At 37.3% G+C, this 23,695-nt stretch overlaps 3 protein-coding genes across 6 annotated transcripts in view; 1 reads left to right on the forward strand and 2 right to left on the reverse strand.

Moving 5' to 3' along the window:
• Positions 1-891: 891 nt before the first annotated feature.
• Positions 892-21,169, reverse strand: LOC115012844 (germ cell-specific gene 1-like protein). Of its 3 annotated transcripts, none has more exons than XM_029438676.1 (7): positions 20,234-21,169; positions 12,037-12,209; positions 11,087-11,587; positions 9,840-9,887; positions 8,911-9,063; positions 2,871-2,982; positions 892-2,238 (listed from the first exon to the last, which is right to left on the reverse strand). In XM_029438676.1, exons 3-7 carry the CDS (start codon positions 11,388-11,390, stop codon positions 1,935-1,937), a joined length of 921 nt encoding a protein of 306 aa, XP_029294536.1. In that variant the 5' UTR covers positions 11,391-11,587; positions 12,037-12,209; positions 20,234-21,169; the 3' UTR covers positions 892-1,934. The 3 variants fall into 3 exon arrangements, with proteins under 3 accessions (XP_029294536.1, XP_029294534.1, XP_029294537.1); XM_029438674.1 differs by having other exon boundaries at positions 11,087-11,710; XM_029438677.1 differs by lacking the exon at positions 20,234-21,169 and having other exon boundaries at positions 11,087-11,710; positions 12,037-13,414.
• Positions 16,919-18,083, forward strand: rcvrna (recoverin a). The gene is made up of 3 exons (XM_029438678.1): positions 16,919-17,299; positions 17,759-17,870; positions 17,965-18,083. The coding sequence occupies exons 1-3, from the start codon at positions 16,919-16,921 to the stop codon at positions 18,081-18,083; spliced, it is 612 nt and encodes a 203-aa protein (XP_029294538.1).
• An 88-nt stretch (positions 21,170-21,257) lies between the features above and the next one.
• gas7a (growth arrest-specific 7a) overlaps positions 21,258-23,695 on the reverse strand; it is a 37,455-nt gene continuing 35,017 nt past the window's right edge. For both annotated transcript variants that reach the window (XM_029438246.1, XM_029438247.1), the window contains one exon: positions 21,258-23,612. In XM_029438246.1, coding sequence (XP_029294106.1) covers positions 23,499-23,612 — 114 coding nt within the window. In that variant the 3' untranslated portion in view covers positions 21,258-23,498. The remainder of the gene's footprint in view (positions 23,613-23,695) is intronic.

Consider the following 23,695-nt stretch of genomic DNA (forward strand, 5'->3'; position numbering starts at 1 on the left):
ATGAGTGTATTCAGGTGGTTATGTTTTAATGACGCAGGTTTGAGATCAATTTAAATTCTGTCTCAATCTAAAGTAGTAAATTAAATTTATGTAGATATGTATTTATTTGGATCCCCATTAGTCCTCACCAGGGAACAACTACTCTTCCTGGGCTCCACAAGTAATATTATATTAAATGCAAAACAAATACGTAATTCAAATCCAAAAGGGAACAAAACGTTACTTTTCATCTGTGTAAAAAGGTGGAAATAAGTAAAAATACGTGTGTGAGTGTGTTGTTGTAATACTCATTTTGCCCACAAGAGGATGACGTGCAGCACGACCCGGTGTTCTAAACACGACTAAAAGATAAGCGCCGATTAAAATATATTTCTAGCCGAAGACATGACGACGATGTTGCGTCACCTGCAAACACACATTTGTGTAACTTGTGTGTAGAGTACAATGAGAAATTGAAACTCACCTGTAGCGGTGCGCTTCAGCCTCTTGTGGCAAAAAAGAATATTACAACAAACAAAAGATCCTGACAACAACAAACATCTGTCAAAATGTTTTTACATCTTTTTTTCCCAGATGAATTAAAAAGAGTGTTTTATAGTATATATATATATATATATATATATATATATATATATATATATATATATATATATATATATATATATATACACTGCTGTCAGAATAATGCATTTCATCTCTGCTAATATTCCACATTTTACTTCATTATTTATGACAGCTTTACTTTTGCTGCTTTTTAATGCTGACATTTCTTCGTTTTTTTAAAGAATATAAATCAACTCATAAATGATGATTAAACTACCGGGCAGTATATAAATGATCCTTTATCCTAATTATTGCATCAATAATTATAATCTTATTTCTAATGCCATTCTGCTTAATGAGTACGTTTACTTTTGGTACTTTAAGTATATTTACAAGTTTATAAATACAGGATACTTCTACACGATGATAAGTAAGTTAAGTAAAAAAGGTTTGTTTTTTTAAATCAGTGTCTTTAATTCACAGAAAGGGAGAATTTCTGACATTGTTTGCTGAGAAATCAGCTTTTAATTGTACTTTACTTGAGTATTTATATTGTATACTACTTTATACGTCTACTCCATGCTGTTTTCTGTTTTATATCATATTAAACAATTAATCTGAGAAATTATCCTGAGTTTCAAACATAATTAAGGAGGAAAAATGTATCTGAATTTAATCTTGATTGCAATATCCAAACTGCAGGATGCTCAAGAATTTAAAATATGTTCAAATATCACAACTACATTTTGTTTTCCAAGTCGGTAAATCGTTCTTAAAGCATTTCAGGGTTTGAAGATTTCCACATATTTATTTTTGTCCACCTGAAATAGGTAAAGTGATTTCTTTGTGAGGCTTAGTGAGCAAGTGACCGAGCCTCGTCCCAGAGAGCAACACATGAGCAACATTTTTATGCAGCTTGAGTCAGAAAAAGGCCGATACAGCAGAAGATGTTTGAAGTTAAAACATAACACCACCACATGCTCCCCCAGCAGCAGCAGCACATCGTGCACATCCTGCACATCCTGCACATCCTGCACATCCTGCACATCCTGCACATCCTGCACATCCTGCACATCCTGCACATCCTGCAGCTTGCCACAGATTAGAGTGAAGACGTTGAAATTGCAGCCCTCTTCCCTTCCTCCCACAAATAGAATCGCATGGAAAGATTTGATGAAACGCTTGTTGCATCAAAGCCGACCGTGTAACATTATTCTATTTAAAAAGAATCTGGGCTCTGGCCTCCAGGACACACATCTGATGTGTGGCAACACAACAAACACACGTCTCCTGTATTAGAAATTGAAATCCAGGAACAAGAGTCAATCTGGGTCCAGAAAATCAGCCCCGAAAAACTGTTCCAGTGGGGCACGGGGGCAGGGACTCTATTTTTAACAGTAAACCTCTCCTTGTGACTCTGCTTCACTGTCCATTTGCAGCACATACGTTGCTCCTGTGGACGGTTTGTGGCCGTTCACCGGCAGCTCTCGCTGAGCCTCGGCGTCAGCGGGCACAGCCGTCAGGTACATGTCCCACATCTGGTCCGGGAGCTGCTGCTGCAGCATCTTCTGCTTGATCATCAGGCTCTTCTCGATGTTCCGCCGCTTGTATTTAAACTCCACGATGGTCTTTGTGTATCTGTTGAGCGCCGTCACCGCAGAGCCCATGCAGGTGCCAAAAGAGCCCCACGCCAAGCTGCGAAGAGAGAAACCAGACGAGACAAATGATCGGGAAGTTTCTCTTCTGTACGTTTTTATCAAGTCAGAAAAACACACAAAACTTAAGTTTCTGGTTTTATCGAAGACACTTTGACCTTATTAGTCAAAATAAACATAAATAAATAAAACTCAGAATATACTTTGTTGAAAGCGTTAACGCACATCATCAGGACTATATCTCTGTAAAACGTTTTTGCACATTCACATTAACATTACAACATTTTATAGTATTTTTCCATATTTATGTCTTTTATATATAATATTTATTATATAACTTTTCTTCTATATTTATTTTGTATGTATTTTTTTATATTCTTAGTGTTTTTCTTCTATTCTATATTTATGTTTCTTGATTTTTTAAATGTTCTATTAATTGGTATTAATTAATGCATCACAAATATGTTATTCAACCCTTTAAATCACGGATTAATATTAACTAAACGTTAAAAATCATTTAATATTTCTTCTTTTGTTGCCAAAACTGTTTCAAATAAATAAAAAGTTCACATTATTCAAAAAAGAAGGAAAACATGACGGTGGTGTATATTTAAATATTTGTGCTGATTTAAAACGAACGTTTGTATTCAGCTGAGATAAAGAAGTTCGTACACATAAGACCAGCTGTAGTCCCAGGTCTTCGGCCTCCAGTCTTCTGGCCCCATCGCGACCGCCAGCTGGAATATGGTGGTGAACATCATGTGGGCCACCATCCCACAAAGGCCTGACAGCGAGAGGAAATCACAGTTATTCATATTTAAATCTGAATTATATCTTTAGTAATATTGAAGAGGATTCTCATTTTACACGTCACGTTTATTCTACAGGTGAGAAGCTAAATACCAAACACACCTGTGGAGGCTGTTACAGTTGTGACATTTTATATATTTAAAAAAATACTATAATAATAATAATAATACAAAAAAATAAAATAATAATTAAAAAAAATTAAATTATTATTATTTTTTTTATAAAAAATAAATAAAAATAAATAAAGATAAAAATAAATAAATACTACAATATATATATTTTTTAAATATGGAAGCATGTATATTGCACTATATACCATAGTGTGATAATATTAAATGCTGAAAATGGGAGTGTTTAATGCCGAATAGTTTAATGTAAGATACATAAGAATATTTCTTTAAATGTACAGTATGATACAGTATTGAATGCCAGTGATGTGAGTTTTGTACAGTTGAATAATTGCACAAGTTATTATAAGTATAAGTATAGTTTAGATGCTAAATGCTCCAGCAGGAAGTGTACGGCTGGAAACAAAAGCAGTGACACTGAACCAAAACAAGTTGTTGGCTGTGAAACATTAAAACATATGATGCTGGTCATCTGACATATTGCACACTGAGTAGCAGTTGTCGGTTGTGGTTTGTAAACACAGAATTCAAAGCTTTGTATTTCAACTTCAGCTTCCTCTTGGATGCGTGTTTACGAGCCGACTACGTTTCCAGAAACGTCCCGAACGCAGGAAAAACAAAAGAAAAGATTAAATGCAGGCAGCGGGCAGAAGGATCTCTGCAGACCACTGAGCTCATTCTGCCTTTAAGTAGGTTAAACATTTGAAACCACTTTACCTTTCAGTGATGAGAAGTTGATTTTACTGAGTTAAGAGTCTTTACAGTGTAAACGTTAGATGTTAGTGTGCACTTTGCTACAAACACTTGTCGTTTTATTGCAAATAAAGAGAGCTCTTTAAGGAGCAAAGTAAAGATGTGGAGTGATGCAGGCACACTGCGGTTGAGGTGATCCTGGCCCGCTGTCATGCAGCAGTCTGCCTCTCCACAGCTGCTTTTCTTGGGATTAACTGGTGACAACAGGGGGGGATGGGAGTCAGGGGACGGGGGGAGTAGAGGGAGCTCCTCTGGGCAGGTCTTGGCTCAGCCCAAAACCGCTGCCCCCGGCTCCAATCCGATTAGTCCACAAACCAGCAAATCCTCCGAGGTAGTGAGGGGACGCGGTGCAGTTAGCTGCTCTGTGTGCTCGCGGCTGCACACTGACCTGCTGCCCTGCGGCTTCACTCATCTACAGCAGAGTTATTTAAGGCCATCTGGGAGACACTTATGTTTAACGCTCACTATTTCGCATTTATAAGCAGAATAAAAACATTTAAAAAATCTGTTTATAGCACACTTTAATGTGCAGATATAAAAGTGTCTTCATATCAACAACTATAATTCCTCCTGTGTACATCCATCAGTGTGTAAACACGGCATAATAATATTCTTCTTTAGTATGAGGTGTGTGTGTGTGTGTGTGTGTGTGTGTGTGTGTGTGTGTGTGTGTGTGTGTGTGTGCGTGTGTGCATGTTTTAAGCTTTTTGTTTGTTTGTTTATGTGAAACTTAAAAAACAATCTGAATCTCAATGGGAATATTCCTGGTAAAAGAAAATATATATATTTATATATATATATATATATATATATATATATATATATATATATATATATATATATATATATATATATATATAATATTGTAAAATAATATAAATACAATACAATAATGCTAATAAAATATATAATAATAATTATTAATTAATAAGTAATAAAATAAAGGTGTTTTGTGTGCAATATGGAAATGTTGTGATGCTTGACAATATACCTGACCATCATAAAGTAATAAATATTATATATAAATATTAATATATTAATAAAACAAAATAGTTTCTATGGTGCAGAGACTTAAATGATATATATATATATATATATATATATATATATATTATAAAATATGTCTTGATAGGAACATTTTTGATTGTTTGATTGATTTCTCCAACACAGACATTGTTCTAAAAACAGGAGGAAACCCAATTAATCCAGATTTGTGGCATGAATCTATAAAACTGTGTTGCTCCTGTATGTGTCCAGTTTAAACTCATGTGACCCGCCGTCCCACTGCGGCTTCACCTCGGCGATGGTTCAGCCCGGCTGGATTTCTCTGAGGGATCCCAGCGTTCATCAGAATCTGATGATAGTGAAGTACGGAGGCTTGAGAGTGCCGACGGGATAATTAGATTTCTTTTAGTAAATAATGATTATGTTATCTGACGCATTTAAAAACAAATTGTAATGTAATTTATGTCATTAATTAAATCAATATTATTAATTTGACTATAAATCATTTAAAATTAATAAAATCATTAATAATAATAAATATTAACTGATGCATTTAAAAACTCATTCATTAAATCAATTTATCTTGGCTTTAAATTATTAATAAATGTAATATCTTTCAATTATTTTTTCAATTGTATTCTTGTCATCCCCACTTAATAAAAGTATTAATATTATTATTATTAAATCATATTCCACATCAAAGTACATTTTCTCATGTTATTCATTAAATCAACATTATTAATTAATATACATATTTTAATGGCCTTTTGAATTCTATTCTTGTTATCCCACTTCAAAATGTGTCTTTTAAAAAACAATCATATTCCATCTAAAAGTACATTTTTCAATCCAGCGCAGTAATGGCAGACTCCGCCAGTAACAATGAGAACACTGAGAAGTAAATACAGAAAGTAAAAACATTGAATAGTTATTACTGAAACTAAAATCAGGGTTTCATTTAATTAAAAATCTTAAGGGTTATAACTTTATAAGGCAGTTTATTTGTTGGCGTAAACACACATTGTAATTCAATGGGAAACCCCCCCCAGGGTAGGCAGTCTTGTGGAAAAGGCAAAAACATTTGAGAATACAGGATATTCTGTCGTCTAATCGGGCGTTCACCACCTGAAGGGAAGTGCATGTTGTAAACAATAGGAGCGCCTTCTCTCTAAAATGTCCTGTCCTAAAGTCTAAAGCCTGAAGCCGAGAGGAGGTGCACGAGTTTCTCTCAGACTTCTTAATGACAATATTTGCTCTCGTTTCTCCATCTTTATCTTCCCTGTGTTTTCACCAATAAACCAAATGATGCTCCTCATTCTGATTGTTATTGATTTGTTATTATTAAAGTCAATATCTGGACGTTCAGCAGGCCAACAAGCTGCTGTCACTCAAAAAGAGTAGAAACGTGCCAACATCACACCTGAAGTCTCAACTCACCAAGTACAGAACCAGTACAAGAGCCAGTACAAGAATCAGTAGAAGAACCAGTACAAGAGCCAGTAGAAGAACCAGTACAAGAACCAGTACAAGAACCAGTACAAGAGCCAGTACAAGAACCAGTAGAAGAACCAGTACAAGAGCCAGTAGAAGAACCAGTAGAAGAACCAGTACAAGAGCCAGTAGAAGAACCAGTACAAGAGCCAGTACAAGAACCAGTAGAAGAACCAGTACAAGAGCCAGTAGAAGAACCAGTACAAGAGCCAGTACAAGAACCAGTACAAGAGCCAGTACAAGAGCCAGTAGAAGAACCAGTAGAAGAACCAGTACAAGAACCAGTACAAGAGCCAGTACAAGAACCAGTAGAAGAACCAGTACAAGAGCCAGTACAAGAACCAGTACAAGAACCAGTAAAAGAGCCAGTACAAGAACCAGTACAAGAACCAGTGCAAGAACCAGTGCAAGAGCCAGTACAAGAACCAGTACAAGAGCCAGTACAAGAGCCAGTACAAGAACCAGTACAAGAGCCAGTACAAGAACCAGTACAAGAGCCAGTACAAGAGCCAGTACAAGAGCCAGTACAAGAACCAGTAGAAGAACCAGTACAAGAACCAGTACAAGAGCCAGTACAAGAACCAGTACAAGAGCCAGTACAAGAGCCAGTACAAGAACCAGTACAAGAACCAGTACAAGAGCCAGTACAATAACCAGTACAAGAGCCAGTACAAGAGCCAGTACAAGAGCCAGTACAAGAGCCAGTAGAAGAACCAGTAGAAGAACCAGTACAAGAGCCAGTAGAAGAACCAGTACAAGAACCAGTACAAGAACCAGTACAAGAGCCAGTACAAGAACCAGTAGAAGAACCAGTACAAGAGCCAGTAGAAGAACCAGTAGAAGAACCAGTACAAGAGCCAGTAGAAGAACCAGTACAAGAGCCAGTACAAGAACCAGTAGAAGAACCAGTACAAGAGCCAGTAGAAGAACCAGTACAAGAGCCAGTACAAGAACCAGTACAAGAGCCAGTACAAGAGCCAGTAGAAGAACCAGTAGAAGAACCAGTACAAGAACCAGTACAAGAGCCAGTACAAGAACCAGTAGAAGAACCAGTACAAGAGCCAGTACAAGAACCAGTACAAGAACCAGTAAAAGAGCCAGTACAAGAACCAGTACAAGAACCAGTGCAAGAACCAGTGCAAGAGCCAGTACAAGAACCAGTACAAGAGCCAGTACAAGAGAAGAGCCAGTACAAGAACCAGTACAAGAGCCAGTACAAGAGCCAGTACAAGAGCCAGTACAAGAACCAGTACAAGAACCAGTACAAGAGCCAGTACAAGAACCAGTACAAGAGCCAGTACAAGAGCCAGTACAAGAACCAGTACAAGAACCAGTACAAGAGCCAGTACAATAACCAGTACAAGAGCCAGTACAAGAGCCAGTACAAGAGCCAGTACAAGAACCAGTAGAAGAACCAGTACAAGAACCAGTACAAGAGCCAGTACAAGAACCAGTACAAGAACCAGTACAAGAGCCAGTACAAGAACCAGTACAAGAACCAGTACAAGAGCCAGTACAAGAACCAGTACAAGAGCCAGTACAAGAGCCAGTACAAGAACCAGTACAAGAGCCAGTACAAGAACCAGTACAAGAACCAGTACAAGAACCAGTACAAGAACCAGTACAAGAGCCAGTACAAGAGCCAGTACAAGAACCAGTACAAGAGCCAGTACAAGAACCAGTACAAGAGCAGTACAAGAGCCAGTACAAGAGCCAGTACAAGAACCAGTAGAAGAACTAGTACAAGAACCAGTACAAGAGCCAGTAGAAGAACCAGTACAAGAGCCAGTACAAGAGCCAGTACAAGAACCAGTACAAGAGCCAGTACAAGAGCCAGTACAAGAGCCAGTACAAGAACCAGTAGAAGAACCAGTACAAGAACCAGTACAAGAACCAGTACAAGAGCCAGTACAAGAACCAGTACAAGAGCCAGTACAAGAGCCAGTACAAGAACCAGTACAAGAACCAGTACAAGAACCAGTACAAGAGCCAGTACAAGAACCAGTACAAGAGCCAGTACAAGAGCCAGTACAAGAACCAGTACAAGAACCAGTACAAGAACCAGTGCAAGAATTTAGTTTAACATTCCAGATTGGTCAAAACATTATTTTCTCAAAATATTTAGAAAGTATTTCTGGGAACATTCTGACTTTTTCTGGAAATATGAAAATATATATTTTTTAATATGAATTAATTTCTGGAAATATTTACATTTTTTCTTAAAATATTCTGACTATTTTTCTGGAAATATATTTTAAATAAAAATTAATATCATGACTTTATTTCTGCAAATATTTCAGATTCTTTCTTAAAATATTATGACTTTTTCTGGAAATATAAAAAAAAAATCATTACAAATTTAAAAAGTCATAAAGATTATGACTTTTCTTATATCCCATAAGAAAAGTCATAATCTTTATGACTTTCTGGAAATATTGAGCTATTAAATGCTTTTGATTTATTATATTCTCTTATGTCTGCGTTTCTATTTGAGGTCTTTGTGAAAGCACTTTGGGCCGTGTTACCTGACAGGGCGGTGCACAAGGCAGCGAAGGCACTGAGCTTCAGCTTGTTCATGATGCTGAAGCAGGGGCACTGCTCCAGGGTCATCAGAGCCCCGCCGGTGAACAGCAGCGTGAGGTACAGACTCTCAGCCACGATGCACAACCACAGCACTCCTGGAAACAACCGGAAACAGAGGATTAGGTTGTGTTGTCCTCGTAATAACACCCCGTCTCTGAAGAGTAATCCCACTTGTCTGTTTGAACAACAGGTCTGCTCCTTTTTTGGTCCGGAGGTCTGATTTATAAAACCAGAGCAGCAGCTGGTGCTTCGGAACAAAGCGTTCGCAGTGTACAAATTCAATTGAGTAATAAAAACAAAGGCAGAGTTATTTCTATACTAGGCTGTTGTCTTAACAGTGAATCAATGAGGCCAGAACATTTGTTATTGTAGATGGAACTATATATTTATATTTATACGAGTGCTTCTACTGTGATGTGACACAAATAAACAAGTGAAACGTGAGTGTTTTGCTTCTTTTTCATAATTATTTTTAAGTATAATCATTAGATTAAAAATAAATAAATAATTGAAAGCTCAGTGATTGGATGTTTCTTGCTGCAATGCATCATGGGATTTGTAGTAGTTTTTTTTATTATTTGTTCTGATGATTCAACCAGAAGATTTATGAATTTTAACTACTTTTAATTCAGATAAAATAGCGCCTGAAACACTTGAACTTTCCCCACTTTAACTCTTTCAGCATTTTAATATTCAAAATAACCAAATTTATTCCAGCGTTGATGAAGTTTGTGGGGAGTTTAAGGTAAATAATAAAACATAGGTCGCCGTGTTTGTGCTGTAACTCATCCTGTGAACGCATCACACACCTTTCTCTCAAACCTTTAACACTCTAAAACAAAACATAGTATAAAAAGTTTAATTATTTTACCTCTTTCATGTTCTGGTGCGATCTCTGAGAAGTCTCGACAGTCAAACCCTGAGATCAGAAGAACAAATCAAGATTCATTATTCATGTGTTGGAAACTTTCTTAAACCGTGAATTGTTCAGCAGCCTACGAGGCTCTCTGGGTTACGTTAACAGTTTAATGTATTAATCATTAACGTATAAGATGATATACTTATACAGAAGTAAAAACTGTAACTGTGTGGTCACGAAATGTTGAAACATGTCATCCAATCAACCTAATCTAAGAATAACAAACAATAACTTCATTCTGACCTTTTTCTCAAAATATGATGATTTCTTTCTGGAAATATATTTTAAAAATATATAAATATTACAATTTCTTTCGAAGTATTACGACTTAATTCTTTAAATCTCAGTTTTGTTTATTTGATGGTCCGTCAAACATGCTAAACCTGCTTTTAGAGGAAATTCATAAATAAATTCAAATGTATTTTAATAAAAATAAAATTATAATAATAATAATATATTTATTAATTGTAATAATTTTAAATTTGTGTCTAAATTGTATGCAAACCCTTAAACAAACGTATTCTATACTCATGCAACACTAAGATAAATAGTTTCAAGCCGGTTCTTAATAAATGATAATTAATCATTAATTTTTCGACACATATTTTGTTTATTTAGTCCTAAATATTTAATGTTATCGAGACAAAACTAAGGTATGAAACAAAGTCAACAATCGTCAACGTCCCCGCCCTCTAAAAGTTATTAAAGCAACTTTCTCATGAGGAAAACTTCTGTAACTTCCACATGCTGAAGCTTTAAGAAACGCAACGGGACGTTCTTTATGCTCAGAACTAAAATATTTCTACTGTCGAGTTTCTTTTGCTGCAGTTTTCATTGCAGGACGACCGACAGTCGTCTTCTGGAGCCAAACAAGTGCTACAGTATATATATATATATGTATATATATATATATATGTATATACTAAAGTGCAATTTTAAGGTACTTTTACTTGAGTATTTCTATTTTCTGCTACTCCTCGACATTTCACAGGCAAATATTGTAATTTTTACTTTTTTATTAACCTAACCCATTTTAGAAATGGTAGTTTTGTGCAGAAATGTGCAAACAGATGTGCGTTGATGTCACTTCATGTAGAATGAATTCCCGGGCTATGCGTTAACTACGTCTACTTTTGCTTCCTCCTTCATCACTTCCTGTTTTTGCACACCTAGCTGCAGCTGGTCATTGTCAGACTTACCGTTCATGTCGGCAGCCTGCTCACAGGAGAAAAATATTCCCGTGTGGAACTTCCTCATGAGAAACTTCTCCTCTCCGGTCTCAAAGATGTACTGCACCAGCCGGCTGTCGTTGATGTTGGAGCTGTTGAAGCGGATGCAGAACCACTGCTTGGCCTTCAGCGGCGGGCCTGTGCAGAAGGGCTTGGCCACCTTCCTGGTCCCCTCGCACCAGTAGCTGGTGGTCACCGCTGATAAGGCAAAAGCAAACGCCACAAAGTTGAGGGTGAGCGCCAGAGAAGCCCGCCGCCCGCGCTCTAGCCTCATGGTCGAGGCCAGGCCCGAGGAGATGAAATGAAAAGGCAACTAATCCTGGATTTCGATATGCAGATTTCGATGTGTTTCGCCTCCCAGCAGATGTATCAAATCTTCATAATCTTGTTGGGGCTCCTTGGGTGAGAATTTAGTGCATCCCTCCGCCGGCTGTAGTAATGTGCTGCCACCTTTATTGCAGGATTCAGTCTCTGCACAGAAACAAGAGAAACCCATGGCAGTCTTTTGCTTTTCTCTGCTTCATTTGAACTCTTCCACTCGCTGCTGCTCGTCCTATTCCCCATCCTCGCTCCTCCCCTTCTACAAATCTTTTCCTGCAATATCATCCATTACAATCATATTCAAGACTTCCTTTGAGCGTCGTAATAAAATAAAAAAAAGATTACTATGAGCTTAAATTATAATCCAAGGCAAGTTTACATTTCCCGGATTTTTCTGCATTTCATGTCAAAGCGTGTCTCAAAGCAATCGCAGCCACATGAGATCAAGAGGCTGTTTTACAGTCGCTGACCCGTGACATAATGTGCACAGTCTCATATGAAAATCCATCCATAATGTGTGTGCATGCAGGATAAATCTCTTTACGTCTAATAGCCTGCCGATGTGGGATACGCCTCGCAAATGAAGACAAATTACTTACAGAGGTATGTGAGGGAGATGACAGATGATCGGAGAAAACATCTGCTGCCTTTACGCCGATGCATTTGTCTTTTCCTCTCGATGATTTTCCATCACTGCATTAAACTTATCATGAGATTCTGCAGCTCAGACTTTCAGCAACAGACGTGTCGTCTTGGTTTGAGCTGTAACTCACTGCAGGAAAATAGTTGGCATTTTAAAAGCTGGAATTCAGAGGTGAGATGCAAAGCTTCCTCAAGTCATCCCAACATCAGATGGTGTGGTTAGAGATTAAAATGGATGAGCAGATAAATGATCTGATGACACTAAGAGGCATTAAGACACTGGTTCCTAACCGAGGCTAATGCTGCGTCTCAATGTGCGTTCTTCTGTACTTACACTTGCTATTTGGAGTGCGTTGACACTAAGAAGTATCGCAAAATGTAGTGCACTATAAGTACCCGGATGTTGTACTCATAACAGTCAAAAAGTTCAGTGTGGACGGCCGCCATCTTGGCTACGTTACGGAAGTGGAGGGACCTGCAGCGGTACCAGTTGCTCCGTTTAACACAGCATTATACAAATAACTATTTAATAGACATACAACTATACTGTTGTCGGAAAGAAGCCATTGTTAATTTTATTGGGTTGATTGAGCAGTTTGTAGTAATTTTGTATCGTCAAAGTTGCTTGCTAGCTAGCTAACAGTGTCGATCGTTTTCCCCGGTTAGTGCACAGCAGTCGTGTGCGGTTTGAGAAAACGCTACCCGCTCAAAATCCATTCACCGCGAAAGTGTTCACAGTGTACGACATGGCAGTGAACTCACGGAAGTATCCGAGCATACGAGTCCTCCGCTAAGTGCTAACACCAGCATGCTAACACCAGCATGCTAACATGATGTTTATCAGGTTCACCAGCTTAGCACGTGCTAATTAGCACTAAACACAAAGAACAGCTGATGGGAATGTTTAAGCATTGAACACATTGAAACGTTTAACTCTTGTTGGGGTTATGGAAAACGTTTACATCCAACAGATGTTGAGACAAAAAACACAAATGTCCACCTCATGGTGGCGCTAGAGGAAACTCCAGGGGTCACTGACGTTATTAGGATTTATCCTCTGGGGATCATTAAGGTTTGGACAAGTTCTCCGAATATTTCAGTCTGAACCAAAGTAAAGGAGCGACCGAAAGACTTTACCGATGCACGCTGTTAGCATGTCGACATCTGGGAAAGATAACTGAACATCTGGGAAATTATTCTGACGAAACATATTAAATTACTTTTTATTTAAATTTCTTTGAGAGGTTACTTTATGCTGAACCCTTCAAACCCACATCATTTTAACTAGAATAAGTTCAGTAAGATGCTATTGTCACCGCTAAAGCATTCGTTTTTTATTAGCTAATAACAATTAAAAATGTGTTTATTAGATTTAAACTGTGCAACAGGAAATATTTTTATAATAAATGTTAGAAACATATAAAGTTAATAATTAATAATATTCTGCTGCAATAAGACACATCAAAATAAAGTGAAACAATGGATTGCAATCATAAAAATGCAAAAACAATTAGCAATTCAGAAATGGGTATGAAGGTTTAATGTGTTTCAACAAACAAGAAAAGTATTTGAATCCATAAATGTTTATTGTGAGGTAAATTAATCTTTAACCTCGAGAACTTTAAGTCGTAGCCAGAATCTCGTTAAATAATTCACCTGAACACAAAGAGATTATTCAGAACATTAGCTTCCATGTAATAAAAATGTAAAAACAGGAAGTCCAGCGTTACTCTTGATGAAGCAGTAAGCCTCTTGTATCGTGAGCATTTCTTGGAAGCATCCCTTTATTTTAACATTTTTAAATACCTGCCAGGAGGGAACTCATTCTGTAATTTAAGAGTTTAAGATCCCCCGAGACAGAGATGCTCGACATCCTGTGCAGTTTATAAAAGAAACAAAATGTTATGTGATTCTGTGAAAGCACGAGACATTTGAAAGAGTAAAGCAGATATGATGGGTTTCAGATAGATAGAAAATAAGAATTGATCCTCAATATCACATATCTTTCAGTTCACTGGGAATATTTTCCTCTCACCTTTAATCTCACCTACAATACACATTCATCAGACATAGTAGCGCATCATATTATGTCATCGACGGTGGAGGACTTTAGGATTTGTAGGACTTTCAACACCTCGGTCTAGTTTTTATGTCAGTACTAATATAAGACCAACACATTACACGGCACATCCCACTCGTCCCAGTTCGTTAATTGCCTTCACGTTTTTGTTTTCTGGTTTTAGCACCACTGCAGCAGATGGCTTTTTAATCTGGCCTGAGACTAATACACTGGAGACACAGATAATCTCATCCCATTCATTGTAGCGGAGCAGCCCACACAACGTAGGGATTCACCGCGGACCCCAGCGTCCGGCTGACCTTGTCTGACAAACCTCACCGCCCTGCTGTAGAGCGGTGCAAGAATGAGTCCTAAAACATGGAAATTAGTTAGCATTTTAGCTAACCGGATCCCTCGTCTCAAAGTCAATGTTTTCTTTAATGGGTTTTTGGTTAGAAGCTTTAAATGATGTCTGTGGTTAAAAGAGATTTTAACGTTTTGTACTACGACATAACATTTGTCAGTAAATACCCCACACGTGAACTTATGAAGCTTCTGCGTCTTAAAAACGGCAGATGATAACAAAGTGGTAAATGAGAATAAACGTCATCACGCCGAAGACGAGTCCACCGTTAGTTTAGTAACGTGAAATATGCAACCGTACGTTTATAGCCTAACGTTACCTTTTACTTCTGCCGATTGCATTTACGTAAGCACTCTATTGCTGGCTAATATCTACGTCATAAAAACAAACAATAAAACAGATAAAACAACCCGTTCTCATTCTCAACTCATAGCCCTACACCTCAAACTATGACGCTCCACTATGGACGCAGTTTTAAACGTGGTTAATGTTGTGAATTTAAACAAAACTACTTGTTTGGGTTTAAATGAGTATGCTTGTTAAGTAAATTATGTTACATATACGTAAATTAACTTAGTTACTTTTGGTTTCACATGGGACACGAACGCCGGCATCCTGTGTGAAAGTCCTGTGTTTGTTTGACCCATCCATCTGATATCTAATATTGCTGCAAATGAGTTTACATTGGATTTAGTTGACGTCTTGTGCGTTTCATAAAAACGTTAAAGGGTGTATGTGCGTCAAACGCAAAAGGCCGTGACAAAGTGTCGATATTGAAAAAACTGGGAATTAGGCCGGGACGAATAAAACCAACAAAAAGACAAACAAAAAAGTAACAATTAAACATTACCGTCGTAGGTCGCTGTGATAAAAGAAACTAAGATAAACAGTAATACATTAAAATACTCATGAACATATGTAATGAGAGTAACAAAGGTGCTCTTTTCGGAAGTGTTAAATGCTAGCTGCAGATGTTCACTAGCTCGGCTTGTAGTTTGAGCGTAACAATATAAGATTGTGTCATCGGCATAGAGATGGGTGCTATCATTAACTTAGTGCGACACAATGCAATTTATGTAAAAAATAAACAGAACAGGACCCAGAATAGATCCTTGGGGAACTCCTTTTGATAGAGAAATTAGCTCATGTGTTCAGTTGTCCAACAACTTTTCATTTATGGTTAAAAATAAAAACAAGTCATTTGTCTATAATCATACCAAATTTAAGCTAATAGCTTGTTGTCTTGTTTATGTTGATTTAAAATGTGCTCTTAAATTAAGTAGCATTAGAAGATCAACACCTGGATACTCTTTCTTAAAGTGCGTTCATTCTTTTCTACATAGCCATTGAGGACGTAATATGACGTTCTGTTAAAAATGTAAATGTCTTTAATTTTATGTCAAAAACGAATCAAATAGTATCACTGATTTTTACCTTATTAGAAAGTTACCTTAATTCTATCCTTTAAAATATATATATTACAGTTTTAACTCCTTAAAGTCAGCATATTCTTCATAAATTACATTATCATTCATTGTATTGCATAACAAGTAAATAGTTTTCTTTACAATGTCTATGAGGTATGAATCACTGAAAGAATATCCCGATATAACATGTTACATCACGTTTATTTCTATGAGATGTTATTTTATGCTGTGCTCATCATAGCCAAATTATTTTAGCAATAATTTGTTCAGTATGATGCTATTGGGACTGCTACCCATATTAGTTTTTAAATATTAGCTGATAAATAACTTTATAAAATGTGTTTATTAGATTACGTCGCAACAAAAAACTGTAAATTGATAATAATATTCTGGTGCAATAAGACAAATATTATCAATATAAAGTACATACTTACTAGTAAAGTAAGTATAAAGGACTGCAATCATGGACGGCGTTTAAACGAATGAAAATATTTAAACGTAAATAAAATGTTCTTGGAAAATGATGGTGGATGGATAAGAAGCAGGTTAGAGTATCTAAGGCAAATCTATCTTAATACTTCTATTACAAATCATGTGTAGTATGATGTAACTCAATATCACAGAGTTATTAAGCCGAGGGCAGATGGGATTGCAGTTTAAGCAATAACGCTGCAAAAGGCAGAAAAGGTCTCCCAGATGTTGACCTTTAAAGTGTTGGCCACCTGTTGTGTTTAATCCTCTGCTTAAACCTCCAGTGTTTAACTGTGTCTTCAAAAAAGGTGGCATAGTGGTGTGACGTGATTATCCCCTTAATCTTCAAGACAGCTGTCTGGATTTAGGTAGTGATAACCATAATCCCATTTGGCACCTTGAGGGGCTGCCAGGGTGAATATGAGGCAGAGTGACTCGGACGAACGCCGCTGAGGTTTTAACCCAAAACACAGGAGGACAGGAAGCAGAAGAAATTCATCAAAGTCATTTGTAAAAGGATGGGGAATACTAAGAGCAGCGCTTTGTCGAAGGAGCTCCTGGAGGAACTGAAATCCAACACGAAATACTCCGAGTCCGAGCTCTGCACCTGGTACCAGTCCTTCCTGAAGGAGTGCCCCGGCGGGAAGATCAGCAAGCAGCAGTTTGAAGGCATCTACGCCAGCTTCTTCCCAAACGCAGACCCCACAGAGTACGCACGCCACGTGTTCAGGAGTTTCGACACCAACGCAGATGGCACTTTGGACTTTAAGGAGTACATCGTCGCTCTGCACCTCACGTCCGGAGGAAAGACTCTGCAGAAGCTGGAGTGGGCCTTTGCCCTGTACGACGTGGACGGCAACGGAACCATCAGCAAAAGTGAAATCCTAGAGATCGTTAGGGTACTTATACCTTCTTTCCTTCTGATGGTGCAAAACGTATATTTAACAGAAATGTCCCTTATCCCTGCAGTAATTAACAGCTTGTGACTTCCATCCAAACTCTTTACAAATGTTGCAGACAAGATGGTATATTGTTCAATAATTTGGTTTAATTTGATATTTTATTAAATGTATTATATTATATTAACTAGGCTCAACTGCACAATTATTTTTTTGAATATTCGTATAACGAGAAACAGCCCAAAACCCCTAAATTGTAAATTTACTTTTATATAAATCAAAGAAAAGCAGCAAGTCGTTATATCTGAGAGTTTGAAGAATAATTAATTCTCTTATTTTTTCAGCACTAACTGAATCCATTGTAAATTGCACAGATTCTGTATTATTTGATTTTGTGTGCATCTATGAAATTAATGATGCACTATAACACGTCACTCAATTACAATTACTCTCATGCAGTCAATATTCAACATGATTCCTACTGACGACCAGAAGATCCTCCCCGAGGATGAAAACACACCGGAGAAGAGGGCGGAAAAAGTCTGGGAATTCTTCGGGAAGAAGGACAATGGTAACTCCCAATTCGTTAACTCCCTTTTAAATATAAACCTTCACAAACATGTGTTGATGCTGTTCTACTTGTGCCCTTTTTCATCCTTTCGCAGATAAAATCTCAGAGGGAGAATTCATTCAGGGTGTGATGAACAACAAGGACATCCTGCGGTTGATACAATATGATGAGCCTCAAAAAATTAAAGACAAGCTGAAGGAGAAGAAGCAGTAATATATCGGCTGAAGCCCCTTCATGGGATTTATTTTTACATTCTTACGCGATATTGCTGCTTCTCTGCTTGACCAACATCTTTCTTTTTTTATTGTTTGGTCTTCGTACCCGGAAAGCTTTTAAATAATTGCATTTCACACCAGAACACAGAAGCTGAGGAACTCTTTAAATGGAAATTCAATCCATGAGTTTGAAACTTGGTTCAGTTAAACTGTGGATCTGTATTAAACATTTAGTAAACAACATCGTTATACTGCCCAACAAAACCAAAACGCAAAACTGCCCAGGATGCAACAACTTTATCATAGCTTTTACAAAATGAGTATATAATTGTTTTAATGATAGCATGAAAAGACCATAAGAACAGAGGTAAAAAAAAAAAAAAAAGAACTAGCGCAACTGCACTAATGCAACTGCTAAATTAGGCTAGCTGCTAACATAGCATTAGCCAAAGAAAATTTACCCACTTATTTGTTTCCTGAAAAATAAATAAAAACAATGTTATGCTCATACATCTCAATAATTTGAAGTGTGTTCCAGACAACGGCGACATCTTGAATTATAATGGACAGAAAAAAGTAATTAAACTAGTCCGGCTAAAAGCTAACTAGCCTAGATAGCAAAGTAGCAGTAACTGCCGTGTCTGCGACAGTGGAATTTACATGATTACTTTAAATCACATATTTTTGTATTGAATTAAACATGAATTTATAAGTTGTTTGTTTATGTTTTGTGTGTAAGGTCATTAGCAATGTTTAATAATCAGCATAAAAGGCTGCAGTAACTGCACTTGGCTAGCTACAGCTATCTTATATAGCCTATAATAAGCTATATATAGGCTATATAAATATATCTTATTTAACCACGTATTCCGGTGTTGTGCTGTAATATTTTAGTAACTGAGTTTGTTATACCACATATATTAGACAACAGCTAAATCTGAAATCTAATGTAAATAAAAATGCAACACCATATAAGCTAGTCTGGCTAAACACTAACGTTTAGCTAGCAGAGTAGCAGTAACTGCCGTCTCTGTGGCCTCTGACTTATGTAAATTATTGTGGCTAAACTACATTTAAATCACATTTTTATGTTGAATTAAAAATGCATTTATTAGCTCTTTAGCTCAAATGGACACTAGAGAGAAAAAGTCAAACCAAATAAACTAGTCCGGCTAAATACTAATTAGTTTAGCTAGCAGGGCAGCAGTAACTGCCATCTCTGCTGCCTCTGACTAGTGGAATTAATGTAGTTAAACTACATTTAAATCACATTTTTGTGTTGAATAAAACATGAATTTATTAGCCGACTAGCTCAACTAGTCAAGAGACAAAGAGCTGAAGAAACAAACATTTAGTTTGTAAACAGTTTTCCCTGTTAACTCTAACTCTTCCCTTTATTAGGTTTTTATGCAAGAAGACACTTTTTAATAATCAACATAAAAGGCATATAATTTCACAACTTCTATACGCTATCTGTTGCACATTTCGGCTAAATGTATATGCCTCTGTATCCTGCCCTGACCTCCACGCCAGCCAGTTTACTCTCTTAATGTTTGTTCACACTTGGATTCCTTCATTAGGTTGATAGCAGGAAAGTCGGGGCGAGAGCTCCTTATGAGAGGACTTAGGCTCAGGTTAACAATCTGCCTGTATCAGCCAATCCTATTAGCAGCTGAAGGTCAGTTGAGACAAACAACCCCATTACTTCTGGTTAGCATATCGTGGGCTCGGCACGGTGAAGAATACATCGCTGGATAGCATTTTTGTTTAGATATAAATATTCTTAAGCAAGTTGTGTGCAGTGATAATGGATGTCAGTGCAAAGGTTTGGCGAAATAGTTTAAGCATGGAATATACAATGACGACAGTGTATATTCACGGAAGATTCGCCTTCTGCCACATAGACGGATGGATAATTAATGACAAGGATAGAAGAAAACTACTGTGCTTACGTATGTTTTGTGTACTTTTTACTATTTTTACTTAAGGTTTTCTAATGCTTCGTGTATCCTTGAAGCGTACAGACGTGTTGAATGAATGTCCTTCGTCATTAAACATTTGCAAAACGGACTTATAAAAGACTGTACGTAGTTTATTTGGGGCGAGAAGGGCACAGAAAAATGTAAACAAACAGTAGCGGCATCTTACCTTTCCTGTTTCTGTTCTACCTGCAGCTCCAACAACATCCTCGTCTGTCACACCTTCCCTCTTGTGCTTCACCATGTTTACAGTCAGTGGTGCCAGATCGGGCTGGTTTCCGCCCAATTGAGCTCAAGTTGGACTAGAAAGAAAGCGTTGGGCTGGTAGATGAAATGTGGCAAGCTTTCGTCAACATTTGGCAGGGTTTTGAAAACAATATTACCAAACAAGCTGTAAAAAACAGATCAGTTCAGTAAACTTAGTTGTGTCCACTTACACGTAGCCATATACGTCAGACTGGTCGGGCTGATATCGTGCAAAGGAGAAACAATAACACAATATAATAGAAGGAAAAAAGTAACACCAGATAAACTAGTCTGGCTAAACGCTAATTAGCTTAGCTAGCAGCTCAGGGAGCAGCAACTGCTAGCTCTGTGGCCTCTGGCTTGTGTAGTTCCTGTGGCTAAACTATATTTAAATCACATTTTTGTGTTGAATTAAACATGAATTCATTAGCTCATTATTTCAAAAGGACAAGAAGAAACAAAAAAACAATTCAGAGGAAAAAGTAAAGCTGTATAAACTGGTCCGGCTAATTAGCTTAGCTAGCAGGGTAGCAGTACCTGCGGCGTCTGACAGTTGCAATTCATGTAGATTCAATACATTTAAATCACGTGTTGAATTAAACATGATTTTTTGTAGCTCGTTAGATCAAATGGACAAGGAATATATTTAAATATATGACTTCCCTCTCCATAGTCATCGACTCGTCTTCATCAGAAGAATAGTTCTTTGCTGAAGGGAGGCTTGGCGTCGCATCATCTTGTGCTGAAGCCTGTTTTGGCTTTAATACCTGGCACAACACACACTGTACCGTTGTCATCCTCATACTTTCCCTTCCAATCTTTACTGGACTGGATCCAGTGGCATTTGGTGAGCCTGTACACTGACCTGAAGATCAAAAATGTCAAACTGATTAAACCATGAAAACAATTCCACCTCACAAACAGTTACATAACAACACACCGTGATATTGAATGTTTCAAAGAGGGGATTTATTTTGGACACTGCATTCCACAGTACACTGTCTGGACAGAGGTCACCTGTCATCAAACATTCGTAAAACATCGGGAACAAAGGGATCTGAATGCACGTTATGAAAATGTTAATCACAGAAGGGCAGTAAACTCAACCGTCACGTCATCAGGAAACTGTCGAACATTTAGTCGGAACATAATAACTTGGTACGTTTAGTGCACAACATTGACACACACTGATAAAACCTCTACAACAGATGTGCTATTTAAACCTGCGCATGAAGTCTGGAATAAAGATGACTTCCTTTATTTAACACAATAAAAAGTAACGCACTTTATGCATCATCAATGTTGGTGGTAAGGCAGGTAAACATTTATATATATTTTTAATAGCAATTTTTTTCTTGTGCTCGGCAGCTGGATTAGGATTACGACTTTAATCTTTATTTGATTGGCTTCGTGCTTTTGAGAAATTAATAAGACTGCCACAGAAAGGTAATAATCCAGATAAATCTAGAGCAGATAGACAACAACAGAAATGTAAAGACTAAGACAGACACATGTAAACACAGACACATACTGTTCATGCAGTCTCTGATCAAATGTCTTTCAGTTGGGCGACTGGGATGTCAGCCGGCTGTAGATCAGTAACGTCTTTAAAATCAATCAAATCACAAATTCACTCATTTGTCTTCTTTTGTACGACGGCGTAGTCGGGACTCTGTCGGTAAAGAAATTAATAAATTACAGAGACGGGAATTATTCCGAAACATTTTTTTCCCCAAGATTTAAATTAACAATAAAATAACTTTGAGATTCTGAGAATAATCTGGATTTCTTCTCTTAAATTCAAATCAAATGTAATGTACAGTTTAATTTTGTTATTATATATATCTTCTCTCAGAAACTCTCTGATATTAAAGTAGTAAATATATGAGAAAGAAAAGTTCATTAATAAATTGTAAATTTGTGACTTAAATCCTTTTTTCTTTTAATATAAATTTACGATTTGGATGTAAATTTAAAAGAACATTTTTGGGATATTCTCAGACATTAAAGTTGAACATTTGCAAGAAAAACCCTGAAATTCTCTGAGATTAAAGTTGAAACCAAATCTCAATATTTAAGTTTTTTCTCGGAAATGTACGACTTTATTCTTTTTGCTCTGAATATTCCCGCCCTTCCCCGGCTATAAAAAACGTTTACCTACAAGGGCCCTTGTACGCCGTCCTACTTCTAATTTCTTGAATTTTCTGCTTTCAACCACCATCGTAAAGATATTCTTTGTATATTAACCAAAAATAAAAGACAACATTGTACAGTACAAACACCTCATCGGCCTCAAAGATCATTTGGGCCCGTTAAACATCGGACAGCAAAATACATGTAGCCTTTATGTACAAATGTACACTGATGCAGTAGAGCAGAATATGTCAAGGACATTCCAGGTATATAACCGTTAGGCACTAAAAGGTGTTTCAGTGTAACTTGGACCACCTTTTTCCTCCGGACTGATCCAATATAGACCCTGGCCTAGTTTGACTTAATCAAAATCACTTTCCTAAACACTGCATGTGGCTGCTTTTTTAAACAATTGAGGTTACTGGATATTAACGCTGTACACTTAATTCTTGTTATTTTGTGTGAGAAAGCTCCTGAATTCTGTCACGTACGAGATGCAGAAGACCTTCTGTAAAGTCACTGAACTACACCAAAGATCATGGTTCCACAAATTGTGCAGCTCTCCATATACAGAAAAAAGCAAGATATTCAAAACATGCATTTCCACCAAAATGAACCAGCAAAATATGAAAATATATCATATTCAGTCCAAGATCTCAATATGCTTCAATATCCGTATCTAAAATAAAGGTAATATCAATAATCAGACGGTTTTTTAGTTTTTGTTTGGTTCACTCAAACTGTGAAAGGTGTAAATTGAAGCTAAACTAAATGATTCAAAATACATAATTTTTTTCTAATAGTGTCCACTTTACAACAGGTAAACAGCATAATATGTTAAATGGCATTCAATAAGCTAATGTTGATTATGAGAGGGTTATAATTTAGAAGGAACATGCCGGTACTTTGATCCAGTTTTGTTTCCTGACTGCGTTGTTTCCTCCTGTGACTCCAGTCAGAGGATGAGCAGAGCTCAGCAGTCTGAACATGCAGCGTCCCTGCATCCCTGTCATCACAAGTGTTCTCTTATAATACTGGAGGATGCTTGATATGGTTTATATGTCCATGTCCACGGGTCGCACATCGCCGGTGTTATTCTCCTTCACCCACAGCTCTCTGTCTTTGGCTGGATCCACGTTCTGCAGCAGCTGGTCCACCGGCTCCACCATCTGCAGTCACAGAAACACGATCCCGTAAAACATTTACTGTCATCCCCTCACGTGCAGAAGTACAGAAGTAAGTCGGGCTTGTC

Source organism: Cottoperca gobio, chromosome 8 (genome assembly GCF_900634415.1).
Source record: "Cottoperca gobio chromosome 8, fCotGob3.1, whole genome shotgun sequence".
Taxonomy (NCBI): Eukaryota; Metazoa; Chordata; class Actinopteri; order Perciformes; family Bovichtidae; genus Cottoperca; species Cottoperca gobio.